Source organism: Lupinus angustifolius, chromosome LG07 (genome assembly GCF_001865875.1).
Source record: "Lupinus angustifolius cultivar Tanjil chromosome LG07, LupAngTanjil_v1.0, whole genome shotgun sequence".
NCBI lineage: Eukaryota > Viridiplantae > Streptophyta > Magnoliopsida > Fabales > Fabaceae > Lupinus > Lupinus angustifolius.
This window is the reverse complement of record NC_032015.1, coordinates 11,791,207-11,814,059: the sequence shown is the minus strand read 5'-3', so window position 1 is coordinate 11,814,059 and position 22,853 is coordinate 11,791,207. Positions and strand designations below refer to the sequence as shown.

Here is a 22,853-nt window from a genome sequence, read left to right as displayed (position 1 = left end):
ATATTACGTAATCAAGCCCTACAACTAAATTATTAAAACAAAATTACTTGACTAATTATTATTCGCTTTATTTTTTATTCTAATCCATTTTATCAAAAAAATATCATATGAAATTTCTAGACAACAATAAATTTAGAGGTCAAGGTTCAAGTCAACCATTCCAGTTTCATTGTCAAAAGACCAAATCAACTGTCCATGTTCCTTGGACTAAGTATATAGTTAATTGTAAGATGTAAAAAGTTGGTTATAATTTATTTTAGAAAAAAAAATGATATGATATACTATCATTATTTTATATATTATTTTGTTTAATGTCTTGATAGTATATTACACGGAAAAATTACAGATGTGGTACACTTTGACTGAAAAATTACGGTTTTGGTACACCTTTTAGAAAAATTACAAAACTAGTGTAGTTTTATATAAATCCGCAACTCCGTTATGTTGTGTGTGTTTAAATATTATGTGTGTTTTTCATTATTGTGTTCTGTTATTAGGGTTAGAGTTGACAAAATTTATTATGTTGTGTGTTGTTAGAATTTGTGTTTGAAAAATTAAACCCTAAAACTAATAATATAACTCTCACAAGTTAAAAAAAAATCAAAAACTCTCCGGTTGCCGATTTAGGGGAGAGAAAGAAAATAAAAAATATAAAAAATATAAAAAATATAAAACTCCCCCTATTGACGATTTAGGGGGGAGTTTAAAAAAAAATTATATGTTAATAAAACTCCCTCCCCAGTGCCGATTTTGGGGGAGGAGAGAGAAAAAAAATACATAAATCGGCAACTCCATTACCGATTTATATAAAATTTTAATTTTTCTAAAAGGTCATCAAAACTGTAATTTTTCGGTCAAGGTGCACCATATCTGTAAATTTTCCTATATTACACTCTAATTTCTTTAATTAGATATATCTATATATAAATATAGATATATCTATATATAAATATAAGGATTATTTCATATGTTATAAGAGAAAAATATCATGTTAGATACTCAAATAATTGAATATTCTATCGAGTTTAAAATTTTGGGACATTATAAAGTTTTTTTTACAGTGTCAGTATATTATTCACTATTAATTTGTATTATTTTGTTTAAGAGTCAATAATAATTAACATATAAATAATAAATAATTTATTAACAGTATATATACATATTAAATCCTATTATGTAACAAGAGAATACGTGTATTCAACTTTTTTTTCTAAACCGTGTAAAAGTCTATTAAAACAAAAATATCGTTCATTGATAATGCAACATTCCTAGCATTTTCTTATAGAAACATTGTCAACTTCAAGTCTTCTCTCCCAAACAAACTTCTATACTTCACAATTCTAAGTTGTCTTTTCTTCTGTGAGGTGAGTCTATCACTCTATCTTCTTCCTTGTTATTGCTGGAAATGGTTAAAGACTTTGAATTGAATGAAACTAGTATTACATGGAAGATGTACTTGTTGAATTATGATAACAAGTACTTGGAACCTACCCTTTTGTTTTGTTACCTTATAAAAGACACAGGGTATCTAGTAATCATTGTTAAGAATCTTGTGTGTCTCATTTCTTATTTGAAGAGACAATAAAAATCGCAGTTCATTGCTTATTCCTTTTAAGACTTGTATTTTGACTTGAAAGGTAGTAGTAGAAATATGATGTCTCCTCTTTAATAGGTATTGCCTTGTGTTTTGATTTCAAGGTAAATATATATACCTGCTAGTTTTTAGATTCCTTTTTTTCTTCCAATTTAGTTATGCACCTTGCAAATTTACTTATGTAGTTGTTTTCTGTTTTACTATATTGAAGTGTCAAGTTCTTAAAAGTGAAATTGAGGTTAATGACTTAATATCAAGTTAAAAGAATGAAACATTCATGAATTCCCCCACACTATAGTGTGTATATTCCACATTATATGAGATAAGAATTCTTGTTACTGTCATTGTAAGCACGAGCTGCTATTCTCAATGAACTTTTCATGTGTTTGGACTTTGGATTGAATATAATAGCTCATTTTCGAAGTTTCAAGCTCACAGCAACAAGCACGCAACACCTCAATGTATTGAGCTTAGGGAATTTGGTTAAAATCACATATATTTACAGCTTAGGGAATTTGTTTAAAATCACATATATTGAGCTTGATGTTTATTGCATATAGAATGGAACAGATAGTTTAATTGATTTCCTTTAGTCTATATCCTTTGCTTTCTTCTGTTAAAAGGCTTGTTTCGGAATTAAGTTTATGCAGATTTTTGTTGTTGGGAAGAATAGTTGCAATTTGCAAGTGCATCAGTTTCAACTTCTTGACAATATACAGAGTTCAGTTTACACGATTTTATTAGAGAATTCAGTTGGAATTTTATACTATGGTGGGATTGGAACTCATACCCATAGGCACAATCTTGGCTGTGCTAACAAATCAGGTGCTGAAAACAGCTAATGCAGCGGCCGATGTTCTTATTGGTAAAGAAAGTTTCAAGGTCCTTTCAAAACATCTGTTTGATATTGAGCCGGTGCTAAAGGAATTACAGCGTCAAGAATTGAATGAGTCTCAAGCTGCAAGGGTTGCCCTGGAGTCTCTTGAAGCAGATGTCAAAAAGGTGAATAACTTGGTCGAGAAGTATAGGAACCGTGGCCGTTTTTACTTGCTGGTTAAGTGCAGATCCATAGTGGAAGAGGTTGAACAAGTCACAAGGGATATTGGAAGGTCTCTAGCTGCACTTTCTATTGCAAATACCGAGGTCCTATCGAGAATTTCCGATCAGGTTAACAGGCTACAGAATGAGATGCAAAGGGTGGAGTTTGAGGCTTCACAATCTCAGCTTCAAATTGTTGACAAGTTGAACAATGGACTTAGAGAACAGAAAGTAGATCAGGCTTTTGCGAATGACATACTTGAAGAGATAGCAAGGGCAGTTGGGGTGCCAATAGAATCGTCAGAGATAAGCAAAGAGTTGGCCAGCATTATGAGGGAAAAAGAAGAAGCTGCCAACAGGAAAGAAAGAGCCGAGTTTATTTTCTTGGAGCAGATCATTGAGCTACTCTCTCGAGCTGATGCAGCAAGAGATTACGAAGAAGTTAAGAAACAATACTTCGAAAGGGTTCTGGTGATAGAGAGATATGATTCAAGGGAGAAGTGTATCCAACCACTGAATTCTTTCCTTTGTTGCATAACTGGAGCTGTTATGGTAGACCCTGTCAGCCTTTGCACTGGTACTACATGTGAGAGATCAGCCATTGAAGGTTGGTTTTATGATGGCAACGTGACTGACCCGGAAACAAACGAGGTTCTTGAAGATTTTACATTGAGGTCTAACATTCCACTAAGACAATCCATTGAAGAGTGGAGAGAACTTAATTACTGTCTAGAAATAAGGTCTATCAGGGAAAATCTATTATCAAATTCTGACTTATATGTGGAAGAATCCCTGAACCAAATTCAAGCTCTCACAGCAGAGAATTCTATTAACAAGGATTGGATTTCTATTGGAGGACTTACTGATATTATTATATATATCCTTGGGATCTCCGATAACAGAGATGTGAAGATGAATATTCTAATTACTTTGAAGGATGCTGTAGAGGGCCATGTAAGAAACAAGGTAAGCAAGCTTTTTCTTTTTGTTGTTTCAGTCAGACCACATAATATCTTCATGAAAATTTTGAATTTACGATTTAATAGGACGGAAGAAACACAGGCACAACAAATGTGAAAAGATTTCCTTGATGATGCTATTAGTTATATCTTCTTAAACATAATAATGTTTTTAAAATGTCATATGTTTGCCATTATGGCTCCCTGCTTTCGTGTTACCATTTTTTTATGCACAAGTTGTTTTTATTCTGTTTCGAATGGGAAGTGGACCAGTTTCATCATTGAGACACATTGTTCTTGATTCCTTATATTGCTATATACATACAAGTAATCATGAAGACTGATTTAAATGCAAGATTTGCATAAAATTTTATAGGAGAAAGTGGTTCAATCACTAGGATGGGATCAAATTATTTCTTGCTTAAGGAGTGACACTAGCATTTCAAAGGAAGCGATAGAATTGCTATATGAGTTGCTTCAACATCGATCTGGTTGGAATGAATGCTTCTGCAAAAAACTCTCTGAGAATAGCAATGCAGTTCTTTTTCTTGTCACCCTTCTCAAGGGTCCTGCTGCTAATTCGTCTTCAGCTGAGATTGCAGAAAAGATTTTGATGAAGCTTTTTGAAGTAAACGAGGACACCATTATAACTGCTGCTAATTTTGGCTGGTATAAACCACTTATTGATCATATGATTCAAGGTACGAATATAGACGATTTTGTAGTTGTGCTATGTTTATAGTGATTGGATGAAAATATTTCATTATTTTGATGGTTGAAGATATCATTGGGACATAAATATGACAGAAAGGACAAATATTCTATGTCATCTAGTTAGCTGAGGAAATACAGAATCATCCTAAATTGTTTATAAGTTCTTTTGTTGGAAAATAGATGCTTATTAAAACAGCAATAAAATCATCTGTAGATATCATTGTTTCTTAGCAAGCAGTATTAGACCTCTTCCTATTCCATGTTCTAGATGACCCTCCCTATAAACTACTTGTAATAACCTGTCAAAATGTTGAAGTGATGCATGTATCTTCTCGGGAAAAAATGGCAAGTAATTTTTTATGGTGCATGACGATTCATCGAATTTGTTGTGTTTGTTTCAATAGTAAAATTGAGACACTTCATTTCGAAATTAGACAACTATGCCTTAATGATCTCAAATTTAGAATCCATATTGAGTTATTTGTCCTTGATTATCTTGTCAGGACCGGATTCAAGAATACCAATTGCGAAAGCCATAGTTAATATGGAGTTGAATGATTTAAACTTGGAACTCGTTGGCAAGGAAGGAATTATTCATCCGTTGCTAGAAATGTTACCTGGAAATATTGAATCAAAAGAAGTGTCTTTATCAGCACTGGTTAAACTAGCAGGATGTGGTGCCAACAAGAGAATCATTGCCGCATCAGGAGGTGTTCCTATTATTCTAGATTTAATGTTCTCTCCTCGAATCCGAACATTCACTACTGTAAAATGCTCTGAAATCCTTGAGCAGCTTTCTTGTGACGAGGATGGAATTGATTTCTTCGTTGATGGTGAAGGGAAACAACTAGAGTTAGATTCCATTATCACCAACTTGCTAGCTCTACAGCAGTGGGCCAACTCAGGCAATGACTTCCGCAAGCCTGCTCTACGCGCTCTTCTTGGAATTTGCAAGTTTGAAAGCGGTTTAGTTAAGAAGGCAATACTAGCAGCAAATGGTGTATCTCTAATTCTTTCACTTCTTGATGATTCTGATTCAGAAATTCGCGATACAGCTATAAACCTTCTCTTTCTTTTCTCTCAGCACGAGCCAGAAGGGGTAGTTGAATACCTCCTCAGGCCTAGAAGGCTTGAAGCGTTGATTGGTTTTCTTGAGAATGACGACAACAATGATGTAAGGATGGCTGCTGCAGGTTTACTAGCTAACCTACCGAAATCAGAAAGAGAACTAACTGTGAAGTTGATTGAATTAGGAGGACTTGATGCAATCATAAGCATTTTGAAAACTGGCACAATGAAAGCGAAAGAAAATGCTCTTAGTGCACTCTTCAGGTTCACTGATCCTACATATATCGAGTCGCAGCGTGATTTGGTTAAACGCGGAATATACCCTTTGCTTGTAGATTTTCTCAATGACGGCTCAGTCACAGCAAAGGCAAGAGCAGCAGCATTCATCGGCGATCTCTCTATGAGCACTCCAAAGCTCACAGTTGTTTCCAAATCACCTGGCTGCTGGTTTTTCAAGTCATCAAGAGTTCATTTATGTTCAGCTCACGGTAGCGTATGCAGTGTGACTAACACATTCTGTCTATTAGAAGCAAATGCTTTGCCTGGTTTGGTAAAGCTGTTGAATGGTGAGGTTCATGCAACTGCTTATGAAGCAATACAAACACTTTCCACATTGGTTTTGGAAGAGTTTCCTCAAAGGGGCGCTCACGTGTTGCACGACTCTAATGCAATAAGACCCTTATTAGACATTTTGAACTGGGGAACTGATTCTCTCAAGGCAGAAGCTTTAGGACTATTAGAGAAGGTGTTTGTATCAAAGGAAATGGTTGAATCCTATGGAACAACAGCTCGGTTACGCCTAGTTGGTATCACTGGTATGAATATATATGGTGATGGTCACCTTAGGAGAAAAGCTGCTAAGGTACTATCATTGCTCGAACGTTATTCAAGGTCATCATCAGCAGCAGTATCTGGAGTTTTGGAGTAATGCTATAACCCCTTAGTTGGAACATTTTGCTTCAACATGTCACTCAATTTATATTAGATATTTGCCTGGCCAAATGGAGTATTTCTACTATATAAAGTTCCTATTGAAGTTCAAATGCACTCTCTGTATTTTCCTCTCTTTGTATGGACAATTCTATCAATGCACAGAAAACAACTGCTCACACCGAGACGTGTGATTCATTCGTCTGGCTATTTACACTTTACATTGACGGATGATCCATTCATCTTGGTGTGAGTAGTGATTTTCAGGAGTACATAGAATTTCCCCTCTGTATTCTCACATTTATTTCTATGATATTTTTGTTACTTAAAAATCCAAGGTACGTTCAAAATGAACTAGGACAGGTTTTTGCTCAGCTTGCAAATTGTAATTAGATCTTTGTAAGTGGAAGCCAGTAAAAGTAGCATCTTTCCTCTCATGTTTTGAACTTTTCAGCCTTCAAAATTGAAGTTGGATGATAGTTATCAAGACATGTGTCTGTCAACAAGCTAGCTGGTTCATTGTGTTATTTGTGGTTAGCATGTGACTATGCATCAACTTGGCACAAAGATCACCTAATAAAGGGGATAGAGCTATTACTACATAAACCAAAACTCACTAGTCACTACAGTGCATAAGGGCAGACATTCATACATTTGCTATTCACTTTCTTTTTCATTATTTGATGTCCGAAGTTCGGAGCATATCTTTTGCCCCAAGATGTGTACCACCTTATGTACTCTTTCATTTTTATTAGTTTGAAAATATAAAATTAATATGTATTTAATTGATGTTTTACTTTTCTGACCAATGAAAACAAATAATACAAATTATGGGACAACTAATATGATCCCTCTCATAGTTGGTCCCTACCTAGGTGGGAACACAATGAAACATGAGTCAAGAAGGCAGTTGAATAGTGGAAGATGTCTTGAAGTATCCCTCTGGATTATGAAGGGCTTTAGATTAATTGACTTTGGAGTTTGATGACTTTGGTGCAGCTAATCGATATGTAATGCAACTGACCAATAATGAACTCATTTGGCACATTAAGCAATCTTAAATATGAATTTACAACTGTTGAATATCACTACTCATTAATTGCTAATGGAGAAATCCACATATTTCATTGCTGGTACTTGCATTTTATAGGTCAGGAGCCAGTTCAAAATTGGGCAGATCAACGTTCCAAGAAAATTGATGACGTAAAAGAAATTGAGATGATAAAATAAAAATGAGTAGTGATTATATACTAAAAGAATTTAATTAAATAATATTTTTACAATAAATTTTGAAGAAAATGTATTTTATACAAATTATATTAATAAGATGTTGATATAGTGATATAAGGCTTTACCGGATTACAAAAGTTGAATGTTCAATTCCTGAGGCGATACTTGTTGAAAGGAACAGACGCGGAAAAAGATTAGTTCCTTACCCAAAACGATAAAGGAGTACCTTTGGTTGTACCAATTTTTTTTATTATACAACTGTGAGAATGGGAGCTACACTAATATCTTTATTTCTTTATTAGAGAAATTAGTAAACTTAGTTTTCAAATACACACCTTTATTTAACTCAATGATCTCATAAACTAAAAAATATTAGTTCTTTATTGGAAAGAATGAGGAAATAATCTTTCATAGTATAAAACAAAATCATCACTCTTAGTAGAGACATTATCATAACCCTTATTATATATGAACATTCTACTACTTTTGTGTATAATGCACCTCCCACCTATATTTTCCGCATCCCTTCACTTGTGGGGTAACTCAAATGTACCCGCAAAAAATTTAGATAAGACAATAAGTTGTGCAACAAAGTCCTAATCACCGATTCTTATATTAAAAGCAATTCCCTAAATTAACAATGAAAATCTGTGTGACAACCCAAAATTCACGATTGTCAGCCAGTAGGACAGGGTTTTTAGGTGTCTGTTTAGGATTTTATCTTAGCCTGTACCATAGGTTCCATCTCATTTTCTTTTTGAAAATATTTGTATAACCCATTAGTTTTGGAACAGGGTGGGAGGTCTACTAATTTCCATATTTTATGCACTATTACTGATCCAATTTATTAATGCCTAGCTTCCTTCCAGAAAGCGGTATCTTGAGACTTTATTATCTCTTCAAATGTTACTGTTACTGAATCATTCTCTATATTATAACATATTGGTCAATTGTTTATAGACTCTCTTATTCCTTCAACAAGGAACATGAAAGAGTATGATCCATAATTTTTCTCTACCTTCCTCTCAGACTTCTTATAAGTTCTGAACTTTCTAAATATTATTATTAAATACATTTGTTTCTAGATTATGTGCATTTCTATGAACATTATTATTGCCACTTCTAATTGAATTAAGTATATCTTCTTAAAAGATAACATTTCTATACTCAATTATATTGTATTTACACGATACAGTCATTAGATTTTATAACTAGGAATCTATATGTTATATTACTTTTAGCATAGCCTATGAACACATATTCAATTACCCTTCAAACTAATTTATTTCATTTTGGTTCAGGAACTTTTATTATTACCCTACAATCTCAAAATTTGAAATAGTCAACGTTTAACTTTCTCTTTTTTCAAACCTCATATGAGATTATTTTGTTCCTTTGTTTGGAACTTTATTCAAGATATAACAAGCTATCAATAAGGCTTCTCCCAAATAACCCTTTGCAAGACCAAAATGTGATAACATTATATCTACAATTTCTTCTAATATCCTAAATTTTCTTTTAGCTATATACTGTTTTTTAGTAGGAGATAAGGTTAGTTATTTGGTGAATTATTCTAGTAGACTCAAAGTAATTTGGTTTATAGAATGCCTCCTATATCACTCCTAAAATATTTAATAAATATTTCATGTTGAAGTTCTATTTATATTTTAAATATCTTAAATTTATTTAACGCTACATCTTTTGAATTATCTATATATATTACAGTTATTTATGAATGTCACAAAATATTTTTTTACCACTAGGCCAACCATGTAAATCATAAACATGAGACTGAATTTAGTCTAACACTTTAGGAGTTCTTTTCAACCCTATGAAAAGGAAGTCTAGTTATTTTAGTGAGCATATAATATAAGTTGCACATGCATAGGAAATTTTATTTGTGTTCGGAATAAATCGTGAATTCACCATTTCATCAAGTTTCCTAAAATTAAGATGTCCTAAACAAAATTGTCATAAATTACAAGACTAAAAAAATATAGGAAACAATAAATTCATTATCATTAATAATATTGCGTTTAAATATTTTCTCGCAAAGGTAACCTTTTCCTATAAATATTTCTCTATCAAATACAGATTTAAAACTGTACTTATTAAATAATGGTAAAAAAATTAAAAAAAAACTAACATTCGGTAGACTGGTACCTAATAAACATCTATAAGAATGATTATTTTGGAAATGACTGCAATAAGAATTGTTAAAGTAGAAGAGTGTAATTCAAGTATAGGAAAGAAAGTAAGTAAAGTTGTTAGGATTTACGAAATATAGAAGTTAGTTGATTTGAGAATTAGTTGGTAGTTGAAACTTCATACTATAAATAGAAGGCAATGTATCTTTGCTCAACATAAGAAATTACACACTTTCTTCATACACTCACCTATGTTTTCAATATCTCTACATAATCTCCTCTCCTTCTCATTCAATCACATTTCTTCTCATCTCTTCTAAGTTCTAACAAACTGGTATCACGAGCTAAGCAAAGAAGAGGGACCTATTGGCACAGAAAACAAGAAGGAAGAAGCAAATCACAGATCAAGAAGAAAGGGTGAAAGGGCAATCTCAAAATCACTCGAAAGACGAATTGGTGCAAGAAGAAAGGTTAATCAATTGTTGCAATCTCTTGGTGGAGTCTTAATCCGAGAAAAAGACAAAAGACAAATTCATCAAGACAAGACTGGAAATGGTTGGCAATGGCAGCAATCTCCCATCAATGGGGCTCCCTATTCTAACAGGCAAGAATTGAGATAGATGGAGAACACAAATGAAGGTATTGTTTTGCTTCCAAGAAGTGAGTGAAGTTGTAGAGGATGAAGTTCTTCCATTGAATCTTGATGCCACTGAATTGCAAAGAACTACATTCAAAGATGCCAAGAAGAAGGACAATAAAGCATTGTTTTTTATTCATCAGTGTGTAGATGATGTGCACTTTGAGAAGATCCAGAATGCTAACAATACAAAGAAAGCCTGAGATATCTTAATTCAAAGCCATGCTAATGGAGATAAGATAAAGAAGGTAAAACTTCAAACCCTTAGGAGACAATATGAACTGCTAAACATGGAAGAAAGTGATAGGATTGGTGACTATTTCACCAAGATTCAAGCCATCACCAATCAGATGAAAGGCTATGGAGAACATATCTCAGACCTCATGATAATTGAGAAGATCATGAGGTCCTTGCCTCAGATGTTTGACTTCATTGTTGTAGCAATAGAAGAATCAAAAGACACCAATGTAATGAAGATTGAGGAGCTTCAAAGCTCCCTAGAGGCACATGAGATGAGATTACTGGATAAGTGTCCAATCAAGAAAACAGAACAAGCTCTAAAGGCAAGTCACTATAGAGAAGAAGAAAGGAGGAAAGACAAAAGATGGAGGGGGAAGCAGAATCAGTTGATGAAATGGCCTATGAACTCAGAAAGAAGCAAACCAAGTCATGATTGTCCTAAGTCTTCTGATAAAAGAGGAGGGTCAAGAATGAATTAGAATCAAAAGAAGTTTGACAAAAGAAAGGTGGAGTGTTACAACCGCCACAAACAAGGTCACTACTCATATGAGTATCATGCAGACAAAGCAAAGGCAAAGAAAAGTGAAGAAGCCTACACTGCACAAGAAGAATCAGACTTAGAACCCCTAAGTCTAATGGTGACAACCTATGAAGGAGATGCACACACAGAGTCATGGTAATTAGACTCAGGTTGTTCAAATCACATGACAAAACACAAGGAGTGGCTGACTGATTTTGACTCCTCAAAGAAGAGAAAAGTAAAATTTGCTGATGATAGCTCACTTGAGATTGAAGGAACTGACAATGTAGTTATAATAAGGCAAAGTGGATCAAAAGCCATGATAGCAAATGTACTCTACATGCCCAAGATGAAGTGCAATCTACTCAGCATAAGCCAACTAGTAGAGAAAGGATTCAGTGTTCTGATGAAGAATGTCATGCTTAAACTATTTGATCCAGATAAGAGACTCATCATAAGGAGTAGATTGACAAAGAACAAAACATTTTAAGTTGATATCAAGGCAACTAAAGTACAATGCTTGGCCACCATGGAAACCAATGATGTAAGTTGGTTGTGACACTCAAGATATGGGCATCTGAATTTCAGAAGTCTGCAACATCTAAGATCAAAGCAACTGGTTACATGATTCCTATAACTGCTCAACCAGAAAGGGCCTATGAAGTTTGCTTGCTTGGGAAACAAACTAGGAATGCCTTCAAGTTAGAAGGGTACATGAGATCAAGATCAGCTCTGGAAGTGGTTCACTCATATGTATGTGGTCCTTTTGAAACTCCCTCACTAGTTGGAAACAAATACTTCATCATATTTGTTGATGAATTCAGTAGGATGATTTGGCTAGATGTATTGAAAGTCAAGAGTAATGCATTTGAAGCCTTTATAAATTTCAAAGCATCAGTAGAAAAGGAGAGTGGAAAACAACTGAAAGTATTGAGAACAGATGGAGGAGGAGAGTTTACTTCAAATGAACTTGAGAACTATTTCAAGAAGCAGGGGATCAAGCATAAAGTAATTGCATCTTAAACCCCTCTACACAATGGTCTTGCTGAGAGGAGGAAAAAGACCATCATGAACATGTCTAGAAGCTTAATCAAAGAGAAGGACCTTCCACAAATGCTATGGGCAGAGGCTGGGTCAACTTCAGTCTACATACTAAACAGATGTCCAACAAAGAAACTTGAAGGAAGAGTCCCTCTTGAAGTCTAGTCAGGAAGAAAACCACTAGTTGGCCATCTTAGAATTTTTGGGTCACTAGCCTTCAAACACATACCAGATCAAAAGAGAACCAAGCTTCAAGATAAGAGTGAAGCAATGGTATTTGTAGGCTACCATCCTACTGGAGCTTACAAACTATTTGACCCAATACAAAAGAAGATTCTGATTAGTAGAGATGTCCTGGTCTTAGAAGATGAACAATGGGATTGGAAGAATAAGCATACTAGTCTGAAAATGATATTCCCTAGACTAAATGAAGATGGTTCAAACACAAAAAATCTGGCTGAAAGAGCAAATGAAGAAGGAGAATCTACTCTAGTTGACATCCCTATAACTCAAAGATCTCAAAGACAAAGAACTAGACCTCTTAGATTCAGTGACTATGAGGTACACACTGATGACCAGATAAATGAGGAAGGATATCTGATCCACCTAGCATTGACGGTAGAAGCATTACCCATAAATGAAACCGAAGCTTTAAACCAGAAAGTGTGGAAGGATGCAATGGATGAAGAAATCAAATCCATTGAAAGGAATGAGACTTGGAACCTAGTTGAGCTACCAAGGGACAAATATCAAATAAAGGTGAAATAGATCTTCAAGCAGAAGATAAATCCTGATGGATCAGTCTCTAAATACAAGGCCAGATTGGTTGCAAAAAAGATTTCTACAAAAACAAGGCTTAGACTATACATAAGTGTTTGCTCCTGTGGCCAGAATTGAAACCATCAGATTGGTTATAGCCATTGCTTGTGCAAGAAACTAGACATTGTATCAGCTTGATGTAAAATCAGCATTCCTTCATAGACCTATGGTTGAAGAAGTATATGTACAACAACCTCCAGGATTCATAACTAGTGGCAAGGAGCATCTGGTTTACAAACTAAACAAGGCCTTATATGGCCTAAAGCAAGCACCAAGGGCCTGGAACAAAAGAATGGACTCATTCATGGACAAACTCAGCTTTCATAAGTGTTTAGTTGAGTGATAAGTGCCAAAAATACCTAATTTTCATACATTTTTCATGGCACTTATCCTATGCAAAAATGTGAAAACCAACTTAATTCAATATGTTTTAAGTAAATATTGTGTGTTTGAATAATATGATTTTTGATCATCACTTGCCGAAGTTTTCTTTGAGTTTCGTAGGAAATTGGACCAAAAAGAATGTTTAGGCTTGAAGAAAGAAAACTTGCTTCACCTCGAAGAAATCAAGCCGAAATATATGAAACATGTGTGCTTAAAACTAAGCATGGCAAGGTGCATGCCTAAAACTTAAGCATGATTAAGAAACTTGGTCTTGGTTGGAAGAAATTAAAACCAAATAAAAGCTGCTCACAAAGCTGTCCAGCCAAGCACCAATCACCAGGCCAGGTTAGACCAGTCATCCAAGCACCAAGCACCATGGCAGGTCAGCCAAACACCAAACACCAGGCCAGGTCAAGCAGGCTGCTCAAATAGGAGCTGAGCGTGGACCAGGTTGCTCAAACAGGTAGCTGAGCGTCAGACCAGGCTAAGCTGACAGTTGAGCATTAGACCAGGCCAACCAAGCTGCTAAAGCAGACAGCTGAGCGTGAGACCAGGTTAGCTAAGCTGCTCAAGCAGGCAGCTACGCGTGGGACCAGGTGAGCTAAGCGCCTGACCTACCATAAAAATGGTTGCTTGGCCTAAAATAATGGCTATGTCATGAATGATGTCACAAGCCAAGCAACCAGCCAAAGCTAACTTCTTGACCAAGTTTATAACCTCATGCATGAGACAAGCAAGTAGGAGGTGTCACCATGCATGAAGCCTAACCCACAATAGGCTGTCCAAGCTAGCTGGCCAAGATGGGACAAGCTACTGACCCACTAGTGAGCTAAGTGTCCATGAAGGAGGGCTAAGCGGTCCCCCCATTGCCTATAAAAGGCACACCCATTTCTTTACTTTTGAATCATTGTACATACCATTTTTCTTCTCATTTTTTGGTTCTCACCCATATAAGAATGTTCTTAGGCTGATTTTAGGCTTTTAGTTCTTAGAAATTCAAAGGGAATGGAGTTGGCAAATGAGGTGCAAAAACATGATTTTGTAACCTCATTTGGAATCAAAAGCATATCATCCTTGGATAGATGGCTCATGCTCCTACACATTGACTTGTATTATGGTGTAAGATTATTTCTTTTCTTCATTTGTATCTTATTTTGATTTCAATACATTCAAGTTATTACTTTTGGTTAAGTTTTGATTCTTTTTGAAGTTCTTAATGCGGTTTTAGTTTGATCACCTAAAAATTGATTTAAAAATCCAAAATGCTTATTCTTAAAGTGTTGACAAGTGAACTAAAAAGTATAACCTACACCTTATGTAACCCCCCGAAAATTTCTCCAACATTATTGCCCAAAAATGGCTATTTTTTTGTGTATTGTAAAACTCTTCATTTACATTTAATTCATTTTTGGGACATCACATTTAGTAACCTAAAATGCGGAAGAGACAACAATAATTCATGGAATGATCCTTTATTCAAATTAACTGGAAATATTTATACAAAAGCAAAGCGAAATACATCATAATCCAAACTGAAAATATATACAATAGTCTGGTTTATTCAAAACATTAAATTTCCCTACACAGATACCCGCCTCAAGGGAAACTAGAAATAGAAATGACTACTAGTGACTAGCTCCGGAGTTAGCGGGTGTACTAGAGCACTTGCTAGGATCCTCCTCTGTCTCAGAATTGGAAGAGAGGTCCACCACCTCCATGGAGTCCTCTATACAGACCAACTTCACACAGTCTTCCTCTTAGGCTTCTCGCTCCTCTTCCGGGTTGTTGGACGAACCTTTTGACTTTCTTTCCACTCCCGCCTCTTCCTGAAGATTGGGCGGCGTCAGTATGGCAGGTCACTTCACCGGTGGGGAATTGAGCATATCGTCCCTACTCTGTTTCTTAGTAGATGGTCCAACATCAGTGTGTCATGAGAGATCACAGACTGAATGAATGGTGTAGTAGGTGCAAATCTCTGAGCAGGTAAGGTGAAAGAAGCCTCCAATCTCGCTTGTTATGAAGGGAAACGCATCGTAGAGCCATCACAAACTATCTCTAGCTCTAAGACACACGTGCCTGTGTAGGTATATCTATGTCCATCACTACTCCATGTCCCTCCTGGAACATCGTGAATCGGTAGCTCCGAATCCTCGCCGTACGGTCCATCTGAACGAGAATGCGAACTGAGAACAAGTAGAAAGAAAAGAGAAGAGAGAGTAAAACATATAATGAATATTATTCATTGGTGGTGTGGAATTACACGAAATATCACATCTAGACAGACACTCATAATATACACAACACATTTCACATACATAAATGCAACTGATGAATGGTATTATAACTCAAATCACGGGGATCAATATTCATACTCTCATTGTATGCATTATATGATTATTTTATCCATCCTTACACCAATATCCTCACAATATACTATTCAGAAATAACCAAGAGTACAGGTCCCATAACAAGCTGATTTCATCGCACCAAAAATTATTCCTCGCAAGGATATATATATATGATCGATCGGTTCTGAAGAACTATCCATTTCAGGACGGTGTCGTATCAAGAACTGTCTGATCCAACATAATACCTCATCCAGGAATACTGGGGACTCGTCTCACCTAGATTTTCCCTCAAGACTTTGTTGATGAATCACTGCCATTGTCGTCCATCTCAACATCGTGAGGCTCGTTCGTCTCCCGTAATTTTCCTCTCCACTACTTCATTATTTATAATGAGTATGCACACTAACTGAAGTTAGCCAATTAAATCTTTTAATTATTCTTTTAAAACGATAGGCCCATCCTAATACATCTCCTAAAGGAATGCTTCTTGTGAGACCCGATCTTACGTTATCATATAATAGAGGAATAAAATCCCTACCACTATGAACCATCGCTGAATTACCCTAGACGACCATATGGCCAAGCCTCTTACGGTCAGACGACCTTGCTGCATGGTATCATGTAATCCTTTTTAGGCATCGCCTTGTGTGAACACTCAATTTTGTCCTACCCGATATATTTCTCTTGATGTAAAGTAATCCATAATGCAATGGTACATTTGGACTTATTGATGATACTCTTTTGATTTAGACCTTCAGTGTGGTGGATAATCTAAAAAATAGCAACTTGATGCTCAACAAGGAGAAAATTTTTCAGCTTTGTAGTTTCTTTCTAAATCAATTGTTGTTAATCTAAATGTGTAAAATTTATAGTTGCTATCATTCCACTTTTCTATTTTTTGATAATTTAGTCACTGTTACTGTATAAGCAATTCAATATTCATCCACCAAACTAGGACGCTAAACATATGTTTTGATAATAACAATACAAATTGAGAATTAAAGCACTGGTTGATTAGTGTTATCGAAGATCACAACCTGGACATAAAGTTACTCAAGAACCTACACCACTTACCCTACAACAGTGGCTTGGATTTGAAATAAAAGTGTACATAGAACAAAATGTACATGCATTAAATCAAGAGATTTCTTGATGAACTCATAAAACAATAAGCCACATGTCTTTTCACCATAATTTGGTCTTCATTGGTACACTAAGGCTAGTGCTAGAATCATGAGTTCAGCAATTGAGCATCCAAATTACAACAGAGCATTGAAGCTTGTGCACCAAATCCTCAGAGCAAAACAAAATGACGAAAACCACAACCAAAATAGTGGTAATTCAAGAACATCCACCAAAATAAGATTATGAACAAGGACCCATCAAAAGGATTTTGTCTTTGTTGAACAATTTTGAGTTGGAACTCTAGAAGCTCCTTTTGTTAAATCTAAACCAAAACAAAACAAAAATAATTACATCACCTTTTCTTATTATTGATGATTAGCATAAGCATAAGATGAAAGTGAAAGTGTCAAGGATTGCACTAGCAATGTTTTGCCTATATTTTGATGAAGATAAGGAATTAGTTAAAGCTTGAAGATGGCTCAATAATCAACATGCCTAGAACTCATTGGTCATCTCTAGACTAGGTTATGTCAATAAAGTTATATTTCTAAGTAGTCTAGGATGTGTACCTTAGTTAGTGAGTATAGGTGAGGTAAACCTAGATGCAAGTCTCACAAGCCATTATAATTATGATATCATATTCATGAGGGATATCATCTAGTTTATTGTATGTTCATGCATTAAGCATACATGTATCATACATGTTATATGTGCATATTAGGCATAACATAATTGCTAAAACATGTATAGGTGTCAATCATAACATATAAGTAGTTTACCATTTAATCACGTTTTGATATATGCTGGTTAATCGATTAACGTGGTGACTTAATCGATTAACGTGTCTGTTTTATATTATAACTGTTTTTTGTTTTAACTGCGTAACAGAAGCAACGGTTGGAAAGGTCAAATTTGTTTTGTATAAGTTCTGGCAAATTGCAGAAACATGTAGCATTGCATACTATTGTTTAGAATTGATTAGAGAGCACATTTTCATGATTTACTGTATAATAGGCAGAGATGCATGTGTGAGAAAGAGATATTAACATGCTTAGTTCATAGTGTATTGCATGTTGTTTTCATATGCTTAATCTCATCCATTCTTTCTTGCATGCTCATGCATTCTTATTAGAGATTTTTAGAGGAATATTTTGTGTTTACTGTTTTGTATTAACTCACATATGCATGATGGCTTATGTTACTTGAAAGTGGGTTAATATTTGAGTTTTTCATTGTTGTAATTTGAGCATTTTAGTGCTTGGTAAACTCTGTTTTTGTACTTTGGGTTTAGTCTCTTGGTGTCTTACCACCATTGAGATAGAGTGAATCTTCACCAAGACTAGGAGGTCTTGAATTTAGAGCGAGGATCTTGGCAGGGGCCGGATCGCGAGAAAGGTTTTCTCAAGCGATAAGGATAGTCAAACCAAGGTTAGAGGTTCTTAAAGTTCAAGAAAGAAGCGTCTAGAGTCTTGTAATTGAATTGGTGTATGTGACAATACAAAGTGTTCAATATAGTGAAGATAAATCTCCCAAGATCATAAGGGGAGGCCTAGATGTAGTTTTCAAGTGGACCCGCAAATGAACCAGGATAAAAATCCATTTGTGCAAGTTGTTCTCTCTCAATGTCTTTTATAATAATCACTATTTTAATTCATGATTGAAGCTGATATTTTGCATATTAATAATTTGCTATATCCTTGTTAATATTGCATAAAACTATTTGCTGTATCTCTGATCATCTGTTGGTAAATAACTATGCAACAAGCTGATCTGGTAATTATGTTTCTGTTGCGAGTTAATCGATTAAGCCCACTGGTTAATCGATTACCTGGGTTGTTTTCCAGAACTGGGTTTTGGTGTGAGAAGCGGTAATTGATAACCGCTACACCTATTCAACCCCCCTTCTAGGTGTGTCTAGGCCACTAATACCTAACAAGTGGTATCAGAGCTAGTACGACGTGCTAGCTCAACCGTATCCACGTGATCCTAAGGGAATTAAAATGGGTTCCACCAACCCCTTTGGCAGTGATGGCACATCCATTAACTGCCCTCCCGTATTTAGTGGCAAAAGATACGCCTACTGGAAAGTCCGGATGAAGATTTTTATTGAGGCCATTGATTCCGACATTTGGGAATCCATAATCAACGAACCATTCATCCCACTTCACTTAGTGGATGACGAACCGAAAGAAAAGCCTGAAAGCTTGTGGACCGATGAGTAGCGCAAAAAGGTCTAGTATAACCTACGCGTTAAAAATATAATCACCTCGACCCTATCATATGACAAATTCTTTCGGGTATCTTAGTGTCAAAGTGCCAAGGAGATGTTGGACACTTTACAAGTGACTCACGAGGGCACTAGTGAGGTCAAGCGCACAAGGCTGAATGCCCTGACACATGAATACGAATTATTTCGTATGTTACCAAGTGAATCAATTAGCGATATGCAAAAGCGATTCACTCATATTATAAATCATCTTGTTGCCCTTGATAAATTTCTTTCCAAAGGTGAACTAACTAATAAAGTTTTACACTGTCTTGACAGGAGATGGCAACCTAAAGTAACTACAATCATGGAATCTAAGGACCTTGATTCCATGGCTTTGGCAACATTATTCGGAAAGCTTCAAGAGCATGAGATGGAGCTTGGACGCTTGACCATACATGAAGAGTCAGACTGCAAGAAGAAAGGCATATCTCTTAAAGCAACAACATTACAACCTACTGAAGAGATAGATAATGATGATTCTGACTTTGACATTGATGAAGAAATGTTAAACCTTCTCGTACGAAAGTTTGGGACATTCTTGAAAAAGAAAGGAGGTTTCAAGCGTTTTCAAAAGAAAGAAACAAGAGAATCAACAAGAAAATGCAAGAATAAAGAGCGCTTCACTTGCAATGAATGTGGTAAGCCGGGTCACATAAAATTTCTATGTCCCACTTACTTGAAGAAATTTGATTCAGAAAAAAGCACTCCCCGTGATTTCAAATCAAAGAAAGCTTCCATTGTCTAGGATGTACCGGTGGAAGAAACGACATCAAGCACCTAGGATGAAGAAGAGACCGCCAAACTATGCCTAATGACTATAACAGATGAGGCTTGCGGATTAGGTAGTATAAAGGATGCTGATAATGAGGTATGTCTTTGAACACATGTGCAACATTGGTATCTTGATAGCGGGTGTTCGAGACATATGACAGGAGATAATTCAAAATTCCTAGACTTATCATTGAAAGAAAAAAGGTTTCATCACATACGGAGATAAAAACAAATGAAAGATCCTAGGCAACGGAAAAATTGGCAACTCAACCCATGCTGTAATCGAGAATGTTCTATACGTCGAAGGTATGGAACATAACATGTTGAGTATTAGCCAACTCTACGACAAAGGTAATCGTGTGTCATTTGATTCTAATTGTTGTATAACCCGTGATGTTTTATCTAATAATGTAAAGTTTGTCGACTATAGTGTTAATAACATTTATATGGTTGACCTGGAGGATGTTTTATGTCAAAAGACGATGATATCTGGCTCTGGCATAGACTAGTCGCTCAAATTCATGTAAAACATCTACAAAAATTATCTAAAACTAATTTGGTTATTAGTCTGCCAAAACTTGATTTTAAAACTCAGGATTCTTGTGACATGTGTCAAAAATGTAAACAAGTAAAGAATTCTTTAGTAAAAAGAATGCGATATCCTTTACTAGACCTTTGGAGCTTCTCCATATGGACTTATTTGGACCGTTGCAAATCAGGAGTTTTGGTGAAAGTTTTTACACTTTGATAATTGTTGATGACTTTTCTAGATTCACATGGACCTTTTTTTAGCATATAAGAGTGATGCATATAAATCTTTTAAATGTCTAGCCAAACTAATTCAAAACCAGTCTAACCTTAAAATTGTTTACATACGATCCGACCATGGCGGAGAATTTGAAAATCATAAGTTTAATAAATTTTGTAATAAACATGACATCATGCATCAGTTCTCGGCTCCTCGTCCCCTCAACAAAACGGAGTTGTTGAGAGGAAAAATCAAGTCTTAGAGGAACTCGCAAGAACCATGCTAAATGAGAGCAAGGTTCCCAAATATTTCTGGGCTGATGTAGTACACAATGAGCCGCACATGGAGATCAAAATAGGTTAGGGAACTCTTTCTCCAATAACCTACCAGCAGCAACATAATTAGCAGCATTGTCTGTAACAATATGAACAATGTTCTCAGCGCCAACATATAGAACTACTTCCTTAAAAAGTCTGAATAACAAATCTGCAGTTTTAGAAGCATGAGAAGCATCGACAGACTTTAGGAACACGGTTCCTTTAGGACAGTAGACGAGAAAATTAATGAGGGTACGTCTATTACGATCGGTCCAACCATCTGCCATAAGAGTGCATCCAGTTTTTTTCCAAATCGATCGATAATCATTGACAAGTATTTTCACATCTTCAATCCACTTGTTTAATAAATGACCACGAACACGATAAAAGTTTGGAGCTTTATAACCTGGATTCATGCTACAAATCGCATCAATCATGGGTTGATAGTATGCTGAGTTAACAGCATTGAATGGCACAGAAGCATCAATCATCCATTTTGATATGGCTAGGTCACATTTCTCAATCATTTCCTTAGTTTGCAATACACTTTTTAAAGTAGGTTGAGCACCAGAAGTTGTTCTAGGCATGAAGAAAGAGCCTATGCGACCTTTCCCCTTTTGAGATGTAGATGTATGAGGTGTTTCATTGACTTCATCACAAGGATTATTATCCTCATATTCCTCTTCTATTCTCCTTTTCTTATTCTTGATTTCATCAATTGATTTCTGTATTTGGTGTTGAATATCTGCTGGCACTTTCTTGCACTTTTCAACTTGTCCTTTTATTCCGGCCAAATGAGCCTTAAACCGACTGATGCCACCCCCTTTAATCTATTGCATGCAAAAAGAAGAAAAATTAGTAAGTAATTGACAAGGATCATCTAGATTATTAAGAGGAAAAACAGTTAACAAGTAACCTGTTTCATGCAAAAAAGACACAATAGAATCGTTCTTCCATTTTCCGCAATCACTTGTTTGCAATGCGCCCAAGCTGGATCTGATTTCCCCCTATAACTACTTGTAGAAGTATTTTCTGTTGATGCTTCTTGTGATGTTGGTAATTCGGGTTCAGTAGATGCCATCTATTTCTATAACATGAGCAATTAAAAACAATTCCATTATACCTTCTGATGTGTCTATTGTTGAATATATGAATGTGTAATAAATAAGTAATACTCTTGATAAAGAATGGCATGTAAGACATATATCATTTTCTAAATCTCATTTTCTGTGCAGCAATATGCATGATGTATTTGGGTTTTGTCAACAATCTATTTATCACATTAGTGCCCATAAACAGAAACATGTATTGTCAACAAACTTATTTTGTGTAAAAATTAAAATGGGGAGGATGGAATAACTTATTTTGTGTTTTAAAACTGAAACATTTACCTACCTAATAGAGACTAAGAAATGAAATTATGCTTATAATCTAACTTGAAGGATGAAGAAACTATGTTCAATATATAAAACTCCCAACTGAGGACAAAAATATACCCTTTTGGACCAAACCATTATAAATCTGTTTCATATAATTCTTCTATATTCTTTCTTTCATTGATTTACTTTCAGTTTTATATCATATCACTTGCGATTTATCTATAACCAATGTGATGATGGTTCAATTTGCTTTAAAATTTCTTATCACAGTGTACATGTTTATTATTTATTTTGGCTAACATCCACTTTTGAGATTTTTGTGCTGCAAAAATTTCCTATCATTTTCTCTCAGCAGTTGCATAAATCAGTCTTCAATTACATACTAATAAAAGCATGTGAGTTTCTTATATTTATTTGTATCATTATTCATTACAATTCATACAAACCATAATACATTACTGTTACATGGTATTAAGTGACTAACATTAATAAAATTACATGGAATGAAAGAACCAGTTTTACATGCAGCATTGTCCAATTATAAATCTGGCCATACTCCTATTTATTTAGAAATC

The 22,853-nt window shown here is 35.3% G+C and overlaps 2 protein-coding genes across 3 annotated transcripts; one reads left to right on the top strand and one right to left on the bottom strand.

Annotated features, from left to right (window-relative positions):
* Positions 1,236-6,508, top strand: LOC109352345 (U-box domain-containing protein 43-like). 2 transcript variants are annotated; one of them, XM_019594296.1, is made up of 4 exons: positions 1,236-1,364; positions 2,245-3,598; positions 3,968-4,292; positions 4,809-6,508. In XM_019594296.1, exons 2-4 carry the CDS (start codon positions 2,363-2,365, stop codon positions 6,299-6,301), a joined length of 3,054 nt encoding a protein of 1,017 aa, XP_019449841.1. In that variant the 5' UTR covers positions 1,236-1,364; positions 2,245-2,362; the 3' UTR covers positions 6,302-6,508. The 2 variants fall into 2 exon arrangements, with proteins under 2 accessions (XP_019449841.1, XP_019449840.1); XM_019594295.1 differs by lacking the exon at positions 1,236-1,364 and having other exon boundaries at positions 2,100-3,598.
* Positions 20,932-21,997, bottom strand: LOC109352931. Its single transcript, XM_019595116.1, has 2 exons — positions 21,816-21,997; positions 20,932-21,729 (listed from the first exon to the last, which is right to left on the bottom strand). The coding sequence occupies exons 1-2, from the start codon at positions 21,978-21,980 to the stop codon at positions 20,932-20,934; spliced, it is 963 nt and encodes a 320-aa protein (XP_019450661.1). The 5' UTR covers positions 21,981-21,997.